The 19318-nt window shown below is 45.1% G+C and overlaps 1 protein-coding gene across 1 annotated transcript in view; it reads right to left on the bottom strand.

Moving 5' to 3' along the window:
* Positions 1 to 9170: 9170 nt before the first annotated feature.
* STYXL2 (serine/threonine/tyrosine interacting like 2) overlaps positions 9171 to 19318 on the bottom strand; it is an 83165-nt gene continuing 73017 nt past the window's right edge. Inside the window, exon 6 of the mRNA XM_069202747.1 lies at positions 9171 to 12876. Within this exon, the coding sequence (XP_069058848.1) occupies positions 9914 to 12876 (2963 nt within the window). The 3' untranslated portion in view covers positions 9171 to 9913. The remainder of the gene's footprint in view (positions 12877 to 19318) is intronic.

Here is a 19318-nt window from a genome sequence, read left to right as displayed (position 1 = left end):
ACAGCTGTCCTCCGACCATCTCTGGCCCCCTGTGCCTGTGTCCCATGCACAGTGTGCCCACTGCCACTGACTCCACAACCCTCATTGTCTTGCCTGTGAGGTGTGGACTGGGGTCCCTGTACAGGTGGGCACACTACTGATTGACGTGTTATGGGGACAGAGGTCTGGGGACGTTGGGTGGCTGCTGTGGTTTTGGAATCTGAGGGGGTAGGCGCTGTAGTGGACTGGGTGTGGGCTGGGGTAGCCGACTGACCAGTGGTCCCTGATGGGCCAGAGCACCAGGGTTGCTGTCATTACTGGGGGCATCTTCTGTTGGGGGACTGGGTACCCGTGGCACCTCCTCGCCGCTAAATTTGGCTGGGGCACCTGTGGGGATGTAAGTGGTGTATTATGCTACATGTCTGTGGCATATTCTTCATCACTAGCTTCCCCTATACTATTGCTGTTGCCCTGCCACCTTTGTTTCTGTATGGTGATGGATTGTGGGAATGTTAGTTCTCCATGCTGTGCATGTATTGGTGGTGGGTGTACATGCAGGGCTGGAAGGGATGTACATGCAGTATGTATGGCATGCAGGGCTTGGCATTTAGGTTTGTTAATTGTGTTGGTGCACTGTGTGGGATAGCGTGTGGTGATGGGTGTGAGGGTGAGGGGTGGTGGTGGCATGCAGGTATGGGGGGGGGGTGATAGGTATTAGATTTTGACTCACCAGTGTCCAGTGTTCTGGCAACTCCAGTGAGTCTCTCAGGATGCAGGATTGCCAAGACTTGCTCCTCCCATGCTGTCAGCTGTGGGGGAGGAGGTGAGGATCCACCACCAGTCCTCTGGATGGCGAGCTGGTGCCTTGCTGCAATGGAATCCCCAGTAGGTCGTTCCACCTCTTCCTTATGTCGTCCCTTGTATGTCGATGTAGTCCCACGGCGTTCACCCAGTCCACAATCCTTTGCCATAGCTCCATCTTCCTGGCAATGGATATCTGCTGGACCTGTGCTCCAAACAGCTGTGGCTCTACCCTGACTATTTCCTTAACCATGACCCGCAACTCCTCATCGGTGAAACGGGGGTGCCTTTTTGGTGACATGGGTGTTGTGTGGTGTGTGTAGGTTGTGCAGTGGGTGAAGTGTGATGTGGTGGGATGTGTGGTGGGTGTGGGATGAATAGGTAGTTGTGATATGTGTGTACAGTTCTCTTTCGTGTTAGCGTCGCTCAGTGTATCTGTCTTGTCGTGTTAGCAAAGGATTGTGGGTGATGTGGCTGTGTGTTTTATAGTGCTGTTGTTGGGTGTGTGGGGTTGTCTATTAGTGTCAGGTGTGGGTTTTTTGTTCTGGCCAATGTTGTCTTGTTTTGTATTTGGGTGGCCTTGTCTGCCTGGGCGGTGTGCACAGCAATGGTTTACTGCCGTTGAATGTCCGCTGTGGTGATTCTTGGGTCATTATTTGGAGGGCGTAGTATTGGTGGCGTAACGGTTTGGGTGGTAGTTCCGACCGTTTATCACGTTCAGTGGGTCTGGCAGATTTGTGGTTGTGTCAGTTTTCTATCGTTATTACGTGTATGTGTCATAATCTGGCAGACAGATGTTCGCCTCCGCAGCGGTATGTTGGCGGCAGTCACCACGGCGGTATTCGGAATTTACTGCCAATGTCATAATGAGGGCCTTTATCTGTGCAGGAAGGGACACCTTCCTCAAAATAAACTATCTTCATGGGCAATATGCTCTTTCTATGTGTGCAGCAGTATGCAGCACGCATAAGTGGCACATTCGTATGAGGACAAATTAAAGTATATTTCCTTACTGAAACCTGCAAATGCCACCCCTGGGGTGGTGTTTGATGTTGGCACTGCCTCAGGTTTTAGGAAACACCTATGTCTTGGCAGTGTCATCATGCTATGTGTCTTGCCATGGCACACCTACAGCAACCCACATTGCGTGCCCCTTCCACGCAAAGTGCTGCATGGGAAGGGGCCCTATTTACAAGGTGGCATCAAGTCACAAAAGAGTGGGCTGATGCCACCTTGTACATATGGTGCAGAGCATGACAATGGCACTAGGGGCTCTTACATATGGCCCTTAGTGATCTTGAGTGGCAGATGGTGGTTGTGTCAGCCATCAGGTGTATAAGGGTGTGTATCCCATTGTTTCAGGATGATCAACATTGCTACCTGTGCTTCTCCTAGCTTTCAATACATGGATCAGCATTTATTCTGTCAACACATGCACAGTACAGGCTATGGGATGGGGCACAGCTACTTTACAAATGTGTCCCTTAGCACAGTGCATGCAAGGTCAGTAATGTCCTCTATACTCCTACAGGGTCCCACTATGGCATCCATGATCTTCACTGTTTTACAGTTACTCTGCCCCATGGTGGACCATTTATTGTCTACGATACAGACATGATGGTGTTATGGGGCAGTAAGTGGTGCATGTGAGTTGGTACTACAGTAGGTGTTATATAATTTCCCATGAATCTGTCACATGGTATGTAATGGCCGGTAATTTGGTATTCCTATGTGTGTGACCCAATGCATCAGGCAGATGTATGTGCACACTACAGGTAAGACAGCTATGTGTAGATGAGATGTAGTTGGTATTGGCACCGTTGTCTGGCATTTGATGTATTTTCTGCCAGAGACTTGCACAGTATGATTTAAGTGCAGCTGTGCCTATGTGTGACTTTCTTTACATGACCATGATGTATGCCATTAACATTGCTGAGCTATTCTTTGTTTGGTGTAATGTGTGTGTGAAGTGTATTTAGTAGCCAACCTGTGGGCACTTGTAGTGGTTTGTGGACATCTTCTGTTAGCAAAGGGAACATATCTCCACCTGTTCTTCACGTGGTGTGCCTGTCAAGTTGTGGGTGTGTGAAGTACACGTGGGTGTATGTGTTTGTGATGTGCACTGATTGTGCTGTACTACAGCATGGTGCATTTGTGTTATTACCTGCACATCTGTGTTACCCTAGCCATGTGTTTCTGGTGTGGTGTATGTCTTGTGTGTCCTACAGGGTTGTGTGTGTATATTGCTAGGTTTGTTGACTTACCCACAAGTAGGCCATTGCCATATTGGCCTTCCTGGAAGCGTTTGTTGATCATGCAGTGGCTGAATATGTAGGCATCATGGTCCCTACCACAATACTTGGCTAAAATGTTCATAAATAGCCCATCTGCTATGGCCTGCACCTTTATGGAATACATGTTTCCGGTTCCTATATATATGTTCTATTGCTGCAGGTGGGACAAGTCAGACATGGGTGCAGTCCATTTCACCCAGCACATGTGGAAATCCATCAATTTGGTAAAAGCCTTGTTTGGTTTCCTGCTGCATTTGCTGGGTATTGGGGAAGCCGATGTGGAGGAGTGTCAGGGAGATGATTGCATCTAATTCCTTCGGCAGGAAGACCGAGTAAGACCAGCAACCAGTGCACCCGTTGTCTGGAATGAGTCAGATGCCAGCATGTGCAGGACAACTAGCAGCTTTGTGAAGAGTGGTATGTTATGTGGTGTTTGCAGCCTGGCTGAGATATCTGGCTCACGGCGGTGCAGCAGGCATGGCATGGACTGCCAGTTGAGATGGTAAGTCCTGATGAGGTCATGTTCCCTGAGGCCAGGGAGGGTTGTCCTGTTCCGGAATATCCTCTCCTGCCTTCTGCGTGGCCTGTGTGGGTGCCGCAGTGGAGCTCGTGGTTGCTGCGCTGGTGGTGGAGGGAACTGCTGTGGTTGCTGTCCTCTACGACATGTCCCAAGCTGGAGTAGTACCACTTCCATCTTGTCCTGTGTGTTGCCAATGTTGCTTCTGTGAGTTTTCCTTCAGTGGTGGTGTGTGGGCCTCATTTTAACGCCTGGTCTGACCGAGGTGTCAAAATTTGGCGCTAATTGTGGTTTACGTCATTTTTTCACTCTGCTTCTTAGTTGTGTGTCGTTTTTGCACCAGGAGTTAAATATGGCACTAGGGAGTTGGCGTAATTTTTTGGACGGGAACGCCTACCTTGCATATCATTGTTGCAAATAGATGCAAGGTGTTTTGGCGCATCCAGAAAATGACGCAAACTCCGATTTGCACTGAATTTGCGCCAAATAAAATGGCACAAAAATGGCGCAAAAAGATTATCAATATGCTCCCTAGTATATAGTCATAAACTGGGTAAATTGTGAAGTTTCTTAGCTGTTTGCATGGTCGCTGGTGATATGCTCCATGTTCTCTACTATTTTAGCCGGCAGCCAGATAAATAATGAAGTCTCTTTTTGTTTGCACAGTTGCTGGGCAAATATTACTTGATCACTGCTATCTAGTCAGCAGCCCAAAAAGTAGATAATCTCTGCTATCTAGTCAGTGGCTGTGTAAATTGTGAAACTTCTATGCTATTTGCATGGCCACCTGCCAAACAGTACTTGATCTCGGCTGTCTAGTCAGCTGCTAGGTAAATAGTAAAGTGCCTTTGCTATTTGCATGGCTTTTGGGTAGATACCACATAATCTCTGCTGTTTAGCCGGCGGCTGGGTGAATAGTGAAGTTTTTTTGCTGTTTGCACTGCTGAAGGCAAAATAGTACATAATCTCTGCCACTTAGTCGGGCCGGGTAAAAGAAAGAAATTTGCTAACCGTTTACACAGCCTATGCTTAAACAGTGCATAATCTCAGCAGCCATGTAAATAATCACAGAAATTCTAAATTTACCTAAGCAGAGATAGAAGGAAAAAGTCAACTGCGTTATGCAAAGTAGCACATGCTGTACTCAACTTGTTTCAAACAGGATACAGATTTTCACAAAACATTTCTTTTTGATGTTCCACTCAGTCTCATATGAAACTAAAAATAAAGTTAATTCAGCCTTTTCCTAGTCGGCAGCTAGCCAGTGGGGGGAACTCTATTCAGTGAATCAGTAAGTCTCAAACTTGTTTCAGAAACGTGAGCCATGGAATGTATATTTTATGTGATTTTAACAGTAGCAAGTAAAATACAGAAATAATTTGTTGGCTTTGATTTAATTCTGTCTTTGTTTAGGAAAGCTGCATGTGCTAGTAACAATGCATGGTGTGTGAAATACAGGAGATAATTAACAGTATTGACTTCATAACTGTGAAATACTGTTTTTGAAACCACTGGCAACCATTAAATAAAATAGTTACATCATATATATATATATATATATATATATATATATATATATATATATATATATATGTATACTACTAGCAGTTGCCAGTAGGTAGTTATAGTTAGGACCTAGTTTCTAAAGAAAAGGTGTTTTTCTTACCTGCCTGTATCTTTGGCACTGGCTGACGAAGCTTCACAAAACCTTCCCAAAAAATTTGACGCTCACAACAGCTGCTGACTGGAAAGTTTCAGGTCAAGCGGGGGACCAAAAAAAAGGGGTCGGGGGTCAAAAAAGTTGCATTTCACATGTTAATTCCCTTAGGGATTTTGAACAGGAATAACGCCCAAACCACTGGACGGAATTACACCAAATTTGGCAGAAAGGTAGCTCTTGATCCAAAAAGCGCCCTTTTTAAGGGCGAGCACAAAGTGCTCAGTCCCTTCTGTAATCTCTCTTTGGGCTTGAAACCACGCCGATGCTACGTCAGTCACTTACATTGGTTTGTGGGCTTGCCTTTTAAAATCCACTTGCTTTCATTTGTGAAAGGCATGCATACGTCATGCCTTTTCCGGTGTTTAGCCCACCTACACAGCAGCGGTAAAGTACCAAAAACATACGAGGCTCGATGTTTTCAGCCTGGAGTCCGGACTACTTTATCTGTTTATTTTCCAAGCAGCGTGATCACGCTGCATTTTACATATCGCAATCGCGCTGCGTTTTGTTTTGCTTTACAACGCTAATAGCTCTAACTCGAACAAATGCGAGATCTGTTGCATTGAAAATGCTTGTTGTTATTTGGTGTAAATCTGTTCAGAGGTTTTAGAAATATTAAACAAAAAACAAATTTGTATCTATGGGGACGCGAAACCTCCGTGAACCCTCCCGATCTCGTGCTGAGATCTGATGGAAGCGAGAGAGAGATTGTTATTGCAATGGTCACTCCACAGAATGACTTCAAAGAGTCAGACTAGCAAGATGTTTGGTGAGAATATTATAGTTACGTTTGTATGCAGAGCAGAACAGAGTCACTTCTGGCCGAATGGTCAAGGTCTTGTGCTGTCACTCAGGCTGAAGGTTCAAATCCTAGTATCGCTTGGAAGTGTGTCTGTTTATTTTCTAGTGCCTTCATTGTTAAACATTCCTAGTGATGGAACATTGTGGTATTTTTCCACTCAAAATCTTTTGGTTGAACGTCATAGCTAAGTCTGGACACTGCACAGTAAGGAGTCACCTCTGACCTAATGGTTAAGGTCTCAGACATGCACACTAAAGATTGAGGGTTGTAGTCTAGGTGAATCTGTGGTCATTTCCTGCTTTAGTTTCTTTTCAACTATAAATATTTAAGTTACATACTAGAAGGTGATCTCAGTCTTTTAAACTGATAAAAACATTTTTCTTTTCAATTTGTCCAGAAATATCTCATTCTAAGTATATCACTCATCAAAGCCTACATCGCTTTCTCTCTCTCAATCTCTCATATTCTCTCTCTCAGGGTTGGGTGGTTAGGGGGGTTGGCTGCAGGGACTGGTGGTAGGCCAGGCCTTGCGGTCATCAACAGGGTGGTTTTAGGGGGTTGGCCACAGGGCCTGGCCGCAGGCCAACCACCGCTGCACACGGCCAAATATTACCAAGTTCTCGGAAGCCTACAGCTGTGAGCGGAGGTGGGTGGATTAACGTATAATAATGAAAATTACTTTGTGTTAAAAAATAAATAGAAATTCACTGAAAAAACAAAGGTTACAGGGACGTTATAGTTAGGAAATAGAATTAAAAAAAACCATAGAAATTCACTTAATAATCCAAAGGTTACAGGGACATTATAGTTAGGCTCACATTTTAAACGTACAAAACCGTAGAAATTCACCTGTCATAGAGTTATCTCACGTGAGTTATCTCAAGTAACTATAACTCATGCCCGAAGGTAACTATATCTATCGCCCTCGCCATGCACCGCTAATTACCCCACAAATTACAGCACTCATGACATCTTTGATAACATAATTGATAATATCAATGTAATATTTGCAGTAAAACGTTTTGATGAAAAACTGTGCTTGGCGGAGGCGCGAGTTATAGTTACCTTATGGCACATGTTATAGCTACTTGAGATAACTCTAACTATAACAGGTGAATTTCTATGGTTTTGTATGTTTAAAATGTGAGCCTAACTATGACGTTTCTGTAATACTGGTGTTTTAAGTGAATTTCTATGTTTTAAAAAAATTCTATTTCCTAACTATAACGTCCCTGTAACCTTTGGCTTTTTCAACTAATATATATATATATATATATATGTGATATTCTTGTTGGTCAATATTTTCGACGCTGCTATTCTGACATACAGCCATTGACAAATTCACCGGTAATAGAGCAACTTACCTTCTGCAATGTTGTAGACAGACATCTACCTAAAAAGGCCAAGAGAGACTGTAACAAATGCACAATTCAAGCGCCAGGCTGATCTTGAGTTTGAAAAACTGTCAGCACACACAACCCACTCTAAAAGCTCTACACTACCTCCATTTAGAACTCAGAATCCGATTCAATTGTACCTGCACCATTCATAAACCTCACAGGAGTAAAAGGCCAGGCTGTCTGCAAACAATGCTCCCACAATATGTGCAAAAAGAGGAGGCATAGAAAGAGGAGATGGATTGACCAGGAGGTCCGCCAGGTGGGTAACTGTGTCAGGGCCAAAGCCACATGAGACAATTCATATAACTGGGTGTCTCAGTATTTCTGCTCATTGTAAAATGCCAGCCAGTTAATTATATGAAAAGTGACATGGACTGGGCATTGCCTATGCAGGCGGGGGTATTAGATTGAGTGATTTGAGTTGATAAATGATAGTTGGCTGATCTAATGTTGGTACCCTCATCGTGCAGTAAATAGAATTACATACTGAATACCATAGGATGAGTCATGCCATCAATTAATATCCAACAAAATTAACAATGGGTATGGAAAGCGGCCTAGATGTTTAAGTGCCATATGTAGCAGAGGAAAGGGTAAACCAAGCCTGCAGCTTGACTACAATTTGACTGCAGGGGCAATGCAACATGCAGCAAAATTAAAACTAAGGCAGTCATTGAAGAATACTGAGAGGACAACTGGACTGAGGCAGCCACTGATGAACGGGGAGGTGACAAAAAAGACTGAGGTAGCCATCGTAGATGGCTGAGAGGACAGGAATACTGAATCAGCCATCAGAGAAGGCTGAGAGGACAGGAAGACTGAATCAGCCATCGAAGAAGGCTGAGCAGACAAAAAGAATGAGACTGCTGTCAAAGGCAGAGTGGACAAAAATACTGAGCAGCCATTGATGAAGGTTGAGCTGACATAAAGACTGAAGCAGCCACTGAAGAAAACTCTGTGGACAAAAAAGACAGAAGATGCTATTGAAGAAGGCCAAGTAGACAAAAAGACTGGGACAACAATGGAAGAAAACTGATCTGACAAAAACACTGAGGCTGCAATTAAAGAAGGCAAAGCGGACAAAAAGACAGAGGCTGTGCTGATATTGACAGAGTCTACCATCGAAGAAGGCCCTGCAGACAAAAAAGACCTATCCAGGCATCAAAGAAGGCTGACCCAACAAAAAGTCTGAGGCAGTCATTGAAGAAGGCAGAGTAGACCAAGAGACTGAGGCAGCCTTCATAGAAGGCTGACCTACCAAAAAGTCTGAGGCAGCCATCAGAAGTCTGAGTGAACAAAAAGGCTGAGGCAGCCTTCGGAGAAGGCTCAACTGAGAAAACATCTTGTGTGCACTGGTCTCAAACTTTACCTTTCAAATACTTTATACTGTCACTTTTATTGAATTCCATTTAATTACCTACATCTCAAAGGATTAGGGCACCAAAAAACCTCTTTCAGGTATGCTACAAGTAATTACTACTTCTTACAGACAGCAGGCATTTACGGAACCTACCGCATGCCAGCTCCTTGAGCCACATACTGAAGTGCTCTAAAGTGACAGGACAACACCCTAGCCGTCTGTAAGACTTGAATAAATTAATTATGTCCATTCATTCATCACAGTAGCCATTCTGCAGCAGAAAATGATTGTGACACAAAATGTTAAATAATGTATTCTAATTTTCAGCAATTAAATAAATCCATTGCCAGGTGCAACACAGACAGTACCTCAATGCATAATGCCCTTGGGCTCATGATTTGGACAGCATACAGCACATTGCAATTCGATTTTACAGCACAAAGGATAGTCGCTGTGCGACGAATACAGGGTATGGTACCAAATATGTTCATAAGTAAGGGGCAGTCTCTGCATGTGCCAAAAGTCTTCAGATCAGCTTGTGCAATCTCTTCCCATGAAAGTATTCTACACAACCACCAGAAATGTCTTCGATGCCAGGACTTGGTGTGCAATGACGCCAGACAAGAGAAGGCGGATTAGCCAGACAGAGCCAGATAGATGCCTGCAGCAGGGGCAAAGCCTGGTGAGACATTCCACGCCCCGCACATTCTTTCTACACATTGTCAAATGAGTTGATCCGTATTTATTTGAGCATTGAAATTAGCAGCGCATCTCACGCAAGGGGGTAGAATTAGATTGGTAATCAAATTGATGAATGATTTGTGGTTGGTTGGCAATTGGCTAAAACAAGAGTGAGTCAGAGATATGATATGAGATATAGGTAAGAGGAAGCTGGTTTTGACAAAGTTCACTACAGACTGGATGTCTGAGGCTGCTAGGAAGGCAGTAGGACAAGTGTATGGAACAAATATTGTCACTTAGATCAGGAAGTCATGCTTTCCTTTCTTGATTTGTCCCAGTGTCTGTGCTGCTGTCCGCCGTTAGTCCTTCTTTCGCCGTCTCTGAAGCTTTGCCTTAGTGTCCTCTTGCTTATTCCTCCAAGCAGCAATAATGTCATCGTCATCCATATCTTCTTCCTCGTTGTTTTTTCTTCTGTACTGTGACCATCGACCCAATGGCGTCCTTTCTTCTTCTGTGCTGCTATCCTCTTTTGCTTTGTCTGCATCCTTTTCAAAGCTGTGGTTGAATTTTCTCTTCGATTCATGTTCTGATGCATCACCATTGAGCAAAGCTTCTGATGCCTCAAAGTGATGTTCTCTAGTGCAACTTGATGTTGACTCTGGGGAATCGGGTCGACTGTGTGATTCTGGACTCGTCCTGAAGAAGAAGGGCTCTGGGTTGTCATTCTTTGGGCTTGTGGCTTTGCTGAATTTTGATTGTCCATAGCGGCTGAAGTCTTTGTCCTCATCTTTTGATGCTGAGGAGAATATAGTTGAGTCTTGATAGCTATCACGGGTACTTTGTTGACAAGTTAATGACCCATTTCTCTGTTCTGTTTGAGACCTGAAGATTCTATCACTAATTGAATTGGAGTCTGGATCTCTAGCAACAGCCCTTCTTGCATACTGGTTGGTACCACCCTCTGACCACTCTTGATGTGTTGTCCTGTTTTCAGCTTTCTGGTCGCTAAGCCACTTCTCAACATTACTCTCTATTGATGCCTGCAGATCCCTTGAGAATCCTCCTGCAGAAACATAGGTTTTTTCAGCTCGGTATGTGTCTCGGACATCCCTTGTGAAGCCTCCTGCAGAAGAAAAGCTTGTTTCAGATCTGCTTGTGTCCCGGACATCCCTTGAGAAGCCTCCGGCAGAAGAGTAGCTTGTCTCAGCTCTGTTGGCTTCTCGGACACCCTTTGAGAAGCCTCCTGCAGAAGGATAGCTTACTTCAACTCTGCTGGTGTCTTCGTAGTGAAGAGGTCTGTAATTTCCACTTGTGGTATTGAATGAGTCAACTTCTTCCTTTTCATCGTCATCTTCTTTGGCTTTTTTCTTTTTAAACAACGTGCTACGTTTATTGTCTGTGGCAATTTTCTCTTTTTTGTACTCTGACATTTTCCCACTGAGCTCTGTTCTTAGCTCTTTCTCTTTCTTGTTCAGTTCCTTCAGGTCTATGTCATCAACAAACAGGCTGTAGAGGGGCTTGCTAGTCTGAGTAATCTTTCCCCTAATGCTGGAACTCAATGAACTATCGCAAGACATCATCGACTGGGTATCGGTGTTTCTGATGTCTCGTTGGCGTGACGTGGACCCAGCAAAAGATGAGCTGCTTTGCATGCTAAGAAGAGACATCTTATCATCATCAGGGTTTCGTCCATGATCACCTGATCTGATGCCGTTACTCATCACAGAAGGGGCACGGGACATCATTAAAATCTCATTCTGCTTCTGAGCGATAGTCTCATTGACCACATTGGCTATCCAGTTCTGAATGCTGGCCATGGAAATTGCATCACCAGACGCAGGTGTAATATTTGGTAGGGGTGTTATAGGGACTTGAGGAATACCAGGGGCCCCCATAGATTGCGATAATCGAGATCTGTTACTTTGCATGCTCAAGACGGACGCTGAATCCTCAGCACACATTCCTGAGTGCACTGATGGCAAAAATGCACTGAGTGGGATACTTCCACTCATTGCACTTTCAGTTTCCCAGCCACATATGGACTGGCTCTCCTCCAAAGTCTTCTTGGAGCGTTCAAGGACCTCTTCCCGTCTCTTATTCCTCTTAGCTGAGGCTGAATCCTCACCCCTGGCAAGCTCTACAATCTCATCCTTGTTCTCTGTGCCTACTTTCTTTTGGTGCTTCATCTTCCAAGCTTGGTAGGCTGTCAAATTGGTGTCTGTCAAGTTCTTTTCCTTTGCCTCACCTTGGTCGGCATTTTCTTCACCTTTTGGGTTTTCAGTGGACTGTGAATCTTTCTTATGTAGACCATACTGTATCCTTTTTATCTTCCACCTTTCCAGTGCTGTCAGCTTGTCTTTGTTCTTCTTGCAGAAGTTGAACAAAGAACTGGTCTCGGAAAAAAGGCTCTCCTCATCTATATCCTGTGGCTTCCTTGCAATCCGGGTAGGGCCTCCTTCGCTTGAGTCTTTGGCGTTAGACTGCTTTATAGCTTCTTTTTCAATTTCCTGAATCCTTTTATTCCAGATGTCCCAGGTACTGTCCTCTGTGGTCTCAGAGTCAGCGCGGCGCCTACTCATTCTGTTGATACCACTGGCTTCCAATTGCTGTTTCAACATCTGAATGTCCAAACTACTAACACTCTCTATGTCACTAAGTTCACTTGGAGAATACCTTCTTCCTCCCATGAGGGAGTCCCCATCTTCATCTTCAGACCCGGCTGATTGGTATTTTTCATTTCGACGCTGCCACTCAAAAATCATTTTTCCTATATCATCATCATCCTCACTGATCTGATCTGGAAGCTCCATTTCTTTACCTTCATTATTTTTCTTGGGTACTTCTCGTGGGGGCAGGCCTTGTTTTACTCTCCAGGCTTCATACAGTTTTTCCTCTTCATCTTCATCAATAAGAGTAGGTTGCTTAGACACTACACTAGATTTTGCAATTGAACTCATAACACTTCCCATAACGCTATTGGTTTCCTCCTCTTGCACTGTGATGGAATGTGCTTTTGCTCCCATAACGCTCCCAGAGTCTTCCTCCTGTACCATTATGGAATGGGCTTTTGCTTCGAGGACCGAGCCTTGACTTGCCGTGTCATCATCTCCACTCTCCTGTTCAAACTCTTCCCGCTCTTCCAGTAGGTTGTCATTTAGGTCTCTAAGTTGTTTCAAGAAGCCATCATTTGGGTAAATGGCGCGCTTCTTCCGGATAGTCATAAGGGCCTCCAGAATAGTCATATGATGGAAGATCATCAAGTACGCAGCAACAATCACCGCAGATCTGCTAATCCCCATAACACTGTTCACTAAGACTTTGCCTGAAAGCAAAAAAGAAAAACAGTCACGAACCTTGTTTGGTACAGTTGTGTGCTCTACATCCATTGTCCCATTATAGTTTGAGTTACCCACACACATCAGACGTTTTAGCATCAAGGTATTTACATAAGTAAATTGACTGGAACAAAAGAAATAAAGTTTTGTGTAGGGTTAGTCAAAGTTAACTGACAAAACCATAGATGGGTCAACACCAACCCAACAGTAATAATTCATTTGGTCAACTGGTGAGCAAAGTATTCCTTTTCCTCCTCATTCCCTTGTTATATGTCTTGTTTTGGTATAAAGACGTAAAAACAAAACAAATGATCCTTACACAGGTCCAACTATGCAAGTCACAATCCAGTTAATGTACATTGTAGCTGATGCAGATCTACTGAGCCGTAACAGCTAGTATGATGTAGTTACAATTAAAATGAGGCAAATACCTATAGCCCATAGGTTCAATCCTACTCTCAAACAACCATGCCAGAGCTCTGCAAGGTCAGGAGGCTCTCTAATGTGCAGGCAGGGGGATCCCTTCTGATCATTGGCCTGATTACACTATTGAATATTGCTTCTCGAAATATTGTGGTACAAGAATTTCAAGGATAGAATATTGAGGGACAAAATATCAAAAGGCAAGACCATATAGGGAATTATAGATGCTATTCCTAGTTCCCCATCTAAGTACCTTGAAGATATGTTTACCGCATAGGTACATATATGTGGAGTTATGTATAGAAAATCTAGGCTTACCTGTCAATATTTTTTTCAATATTTTGTCTTCAGTCCCGTCCCATCGATAGAATGGAGTTGATATTCTGGGTGCACACTGTTGCCTTCTTACAATAAAGAACAGATTACACAAGCTAGTCAGGTGGCATTTGTTAAGATTATTGGAGGCCAGAAAGACCATTTGGACCTATATCTAAAATTTCAATTGCCTGAATAGTAGGGTTTACCATTGTATATCTGCAGGCCTGATTCTGGCAGGTTACTGAAAAGTGGCAACAAGGTGTCTATAGAGTTCAAGAGTTGGCAGATGCGAGGTGCGATACCCTTTGCCAAGACCTAAAACTATCTTCTTGCATGTAAAAAAGGACAAGCTGGGGCAGGCAAAGGAGAGTGATAAGGAAAGCCAACCAATAACAAGCAATGAGCGGCCTCCAACCTCTTCTATGCACCTCATAAGTCACCATACTCCTTGCAGCAGACACAGCATGCGCTGACAATAGGCTCACCCTAAAAACAAGGACACAAATCCTTTAAAGTTAATTCTCCAGCGTTATGAATACTATCTCACCTCATGTGGTGAGACTGCCCATTGGAAACCTTGCAAAAGCAATGACAACTCTCAGCTCATCCAACATCAAGTATGATCCTAGCCCCTCAGGCTCCGTGGCCTCGACCTCAGAGGAACCTCATGCCTTCACCCTCAGTCATCACTATTTCATTTTTTAATGTATACAATGCTGAGTCAGTCCCTAAACTCATTACAGGGATACTCTGCTTCCCAGCTATGTCTGGGCTAGGTATATACTAAACCAAACATACTTACCCGGTGAGTGAATGTTCACTCGTGAGGATCAAGGCAATCATCCTTCCCTCCTGTGGTTAGAAGGTCCGTCCTTGGGGAAAGTTGGCTGGTCTACGTTTGAGAATAGTGCAGGAAGCTCAAGAACCAGACGTGCTAAGCCCTGGTAGGATAACCAAGATGACTGAATACCTGGGGCTGTACTTTTAAAACCACTTTATTGAGCAGTCGGGGAATGCAATCCAGTACTCTTCACAACCATCCCAGCACAAGACCAACCCTGCCTACTCAGAAGACAAAGCTGTTGCATTTCTTGTTCTGATGGTTTGGAATGGCATCTATATTGGGCTGTCACCTGATCTTGGAGGTTTTAATGAGGACTTGTGGAGCAAGCTGAGGCTTCTGTTCAGGCTGTTTGCTCTCTTATTCTGCACATCTGGCATGAGTTATACCAGGATGACCACGCCCTAGGAAATGGCCCTCTCTCAAACAGCCACTGCCAGGCAGCAGCTTTCTGGCAAATGACTGGACTGTTGTCTTATTTTGAGACACTAAAAAGGGCCCTATTGTTGTTGGTGTGCACCATCACCACCTTGGACCTGACTACTGGAATTAAAGAAGTTAAGAATGAGAAGACTGCCTTCAACTCAAACAGCTTTATGCAGAATGGTGTATTGGATCCACAACAGTCCCTGTTTTAATCCTGGCCGAGTCTCTTGTACCTGAAACTTGAGGACATTTCAGGGTTTGAGCATGGGCACATCAAAAACGTGTCTACTCAAGTAGGCTTTGATTGGTGGTTCAGCAACTGATGCTAGTTTGGTGCAGAAACATATGTCTCCTTTGCATGGAAAACCACCCTTAAGCAGGATGCTCATACTCCTGAAAGTCTCTGTAACCTCCTGGTTACATTGACTGGAACAAAAGAAATTAAGTTCAAGGAGCTGAGCTGATGTTATACTGGTCCAGTGAATCATACACGTCCATGTATAGGGACTCAGTCCACCTATACCATCAGGAAATGTTGGCACGGTTCCTAGCTAGCTTACAGGGCCTGATCAGAACTCCTTAACATACCAGGGTACCAGATGGTATCTGCCACCTTGAACATGACTATTCAGATTGCCAACAAAATTATAGAAACGCATCTACCCTTTCATTGTCACTTTGTGTACTCAAGATGAGACACAAGAAAGATGCAGAAATGTTGTTTTAAACATTTTTTGCAACAGTTGTATTCTACATACATAAGCTGTGATTATTAGGCAAATGAGACAAAGCATGGTAACCAGCATTATACAAGTGGTGAAAAAGATGAATAAATCAACCATGTTAATGTTATTATGTTGGTACCCTTCTATCTGTTACTATCTAGACTATTGAGAGCATAGTGGGAGTACCCTCTGCCAGATCAATTGAGATAGCCTAACCCCCCATACCTGGGGAAGATGTACAGGGAATCCAGGAAGCTGGTCTGGTATAGTGCACCTATCTTCCCTTGCAGGTTAGAGGTCAAATCAGCAGGGCTACATCTCGGCCACAGTGCACCACATTTCAGGGCAATCCTTGCAGACATGTTTCTCTGCCAAATGTTGCGCAGAACACGGTTCGTATTGCACTGTGTCAGAGGTGCAGAGCCCATGTGATGATATGTCTGCAAATGATGAGCTGTCTCCATGGACAATCACAATACGTAGGGCATCATGTTCTGTCTGCCTAGCCTTGGATGGAGTGTACAGACTGAATGGTAGCAACGCTTACAAGAAACATGCTGCATGTACAGTGATTTCTCAGTACATTATTGCATGAGCGAAAAGCCGAGTAAAAAGTCACCATCAGAAAAAACGGCAAAGTGAAAATGTGCAATCACAAACAAAGGCTCTTTGTGGTCACTGTCATGCTTTACCACACTAAGTTCAGGAAAGAGATCCATAGACTCTCTGATGGATTGCATTATTCTGGGGCAGGGGAGGCTTTAATCACACCAATATTTAGAAAAACTCATATGAACCCAATTCTTCTTAATGGAATCAGGAAAAGTTTGGGGAGCTTATCAAGAATCTGAGATCTAAGATAATTCTAAGAATTTGGGGTGATCAAAAGCAGTCACTTTATGGGGTGCAGACTTTGCCTTGCAACTCTCCAGAAAGATGTATCAACATATATTCGACAAGTGAGCTAGATCACTAGTAGGGCATGCATAGTTGCAAATTCTCTTAGGGTGTCTTGCGGCTGATGGGGGGGGTATGGCTAGTCATCCAACATGGCATACAACACTTAACTGAGCTCCCGTTTGGCCTGCATCATCCGCATGAATTCAATTCAGATTACTCCTGTGAAGATCTCTGCGGGGTGGTGCAGACCTTTAGTGAGTTGCCCCAGCTCTGAGAACTGAGGTGCAGATCCCTTGGGGGTGCTGAGACAAGCGGTGGAATAGCCGGGGTGTAGCCTGCCCTGCCAGGGGCCAGCAGCCAGGGGAGTGGTCTGCCACTGGCCTGGGCATGACTGGGCCCTTGGGCTTCGATGAGGGTTTTGTCGGGCCGAAATGAGACAAACAGTGCTTGGACCTGGCCACGGGCAGGCTGTGAGATGTGGGACCCACAGGCCTGAGAGGTCTAGACCAGAGGGGATGAAGGAGGGCCACCTCTGGGAAGCTGGTGCCAGCTGTTTGTGCCATCCCTAAAGAGATAGGCCCCTGGGCTCTGGGGGGGCATGTCAAACGCTGGCAGGGGCCCAGTGGACGTGTGTGTAGTGTGTCAGTCCATGACCTGTAGTGAATAAGGTGCCGAGGGGATGCTGTAGGCCCAGGCACTGGGGAGGATTCCACCCTCTAAAGTGACTCCTGGACCTGTCTGGTGAATCGCGGCTTGCCTTGACAGGAGTAGGTGGAGGAACTGCTCTGCCAAGATCACTCCCCGATATTCAAAGTGGAGCTAGCACACAAGGTTCCTGCTAGGGCCCCCCTACCTGGGGCCATGCATGGACCAATCATCGGAGGGTCCTGAACTATTGAAACTGAGATTGTATACTCCACAGCGCCTGCATTGGGGACCCTCTACAGGCAGATGATTTTTCAAGACTTCACGTTGGCGGTCCAGCATCAAAGAGCCTCCTTTCTCTCTGTTAAAAAGCACCTGAGGGAGCTGAGGTCACATATGCAGTTCTCTTCCCTGCAAAGCTAAAGATTATGGTGGATTAGAAGACTCATTTATTAAGATTCCCAGATGAAGCCTGGTTTTGGCTGGATCACTACGCTGCAGGTGACACACCTGGAGAGGCATCCAATGGGCATCCGCCAGACCTGCATTGCCTTGGCCACACATCGCTCTCAGAGATTGAGAGGCGGTCTCCCTAAGAGGCCTCTCCTAGCAACAGATAAATGAAGGCCGACATTCGGCGGTTGCAGCGGCTGCAACATTTCGTGACAGGATTGCAGATCTGGATTTGGAGGAGTCAAGGGAGGCCTATCTGGCTTGGAGTAAGGCAACGCTGCTAGGGCCCTCCTGGTAATGACACTGCAGCCAACAAATGAACTAGTATAATGCAACCTGGTCAGCCTGGGGCAGTGGCGAGGACGGCTTCTCTCTCTCCCCCTCTGTGTCTTCGAGACTCCTGGTTGAGGAGGTCAAGGCAATCCTCATTCAGGGGATGCTCGGGTGATGATCCTCCACCGAAACTAGCTTTTGATTGATACCTTGACATTCTCCTCCTGAATGCGTACTTCATCTGATCCATACAGGGCTGAAGAATGTTTTTACCTCTTCTCACTGAAAGATCCTGACTTCTCAAAGATAGCAAATGCCTTACTTCAGGAAGTTGTGTCTTTGCACCTCAGTGCTAGATTGACTGTGCAGTTTAGTTCTCAGTTTTAATCAGGCACCATTCTGTAGTCTGACCCACAGTTGTTTGAGGGGAGTTACCACCACCCGCAAAGTCCACTGATCTACGGGCACGTTTTGTCAGCAGTTGTATTCAAAGAGAGAGCATGAAGGGGAGCCCCCTCTTCCCAGGACCCAATCTCGTTCACTATAAATATAAACTATGGCCCATACAAGTAACTATTTGATAACTACATGGAACGTTAGGGGGATGGCGGCACTGAGGAAACAATGCGGTTTCTTGGAAGAACTTACAGAAAACACGCTTGTCTGAGAAGGTAGGCTACACATTGCACCATAGTCGGAGAGGTCAACTCTATTATACAACTTGTTCACTATTCGCTTGAGGTGTGGTTATCTGGCCAAAACAGACTGTCCCATATTTGGTGGAAGGTACCTGAATTGATCCGCAAGTTCGGTGTATTTTGCTCATGGGAGAGCTTGACGGAGTCCCACTCATCTTGAGCAGTATATATGCCCCTAATGATGAACAGTCGGTCTCCCGGAAGAGGCCTCTCAGAGACTGTCGATTTTCAGCTGGTTTGCCCTGGCTGCTTGGTGGTGAATTCAGTTTGACTCTAGATGTTTCACCAGACCATCCTACCCTCCCTTGCTGGATGCATGGCTGCCCGTAATTCTGGGGCGCTGCAGTCCTGGGGGTTGGACTGGGGCCTGGCTGAGTTTTAGAGGGGCAGATGCCCAGGAGTAACAGACTATTCTTTCTACTCCCCCTCATGGCCTGCATGTTAGATTGGACTATACACTGGGCTCCCGCTCTATCTGTCAAGCAGCCTATGTAGGGAGGACATTATCAGATCATAACCCCTTTGAAGTAGGTGTTAAATTAGGCTGAATTCCCACACTGATCCCCAATTGAAGGCTCCAGCCACAGTGTCTGGAGGACTCCATCACGCGAAACACCATACAGGATGCTGTCACACATTATTTTGAGGACAACAAGGATACGATGTCCTCCCCATTGACGGAGTGGAAGGCTTTTAAAGGGATGGTCAGAGGGGGCGTTCCTTCATG

Source organism: Pleurodeles waltl, chromosome 8, assembly GCF_031143425.1.
Source record: "Pleurodeles waltl isolate 20211129_DDA chromosome 8, aPleWal1.hap1.20221129, whole genome shotgun sequence".
Lineage (NCBI taxonomy): Eukaryota > Metazoa > Chordata > Amphibia > Caudata > Salamandridae > Pleurodeles > Pleurodeles waltl.
Note: the sequence above shows the minus strand (reverse complement) of the source record. Positions and strands in the feature narration are given on the sequence as shown.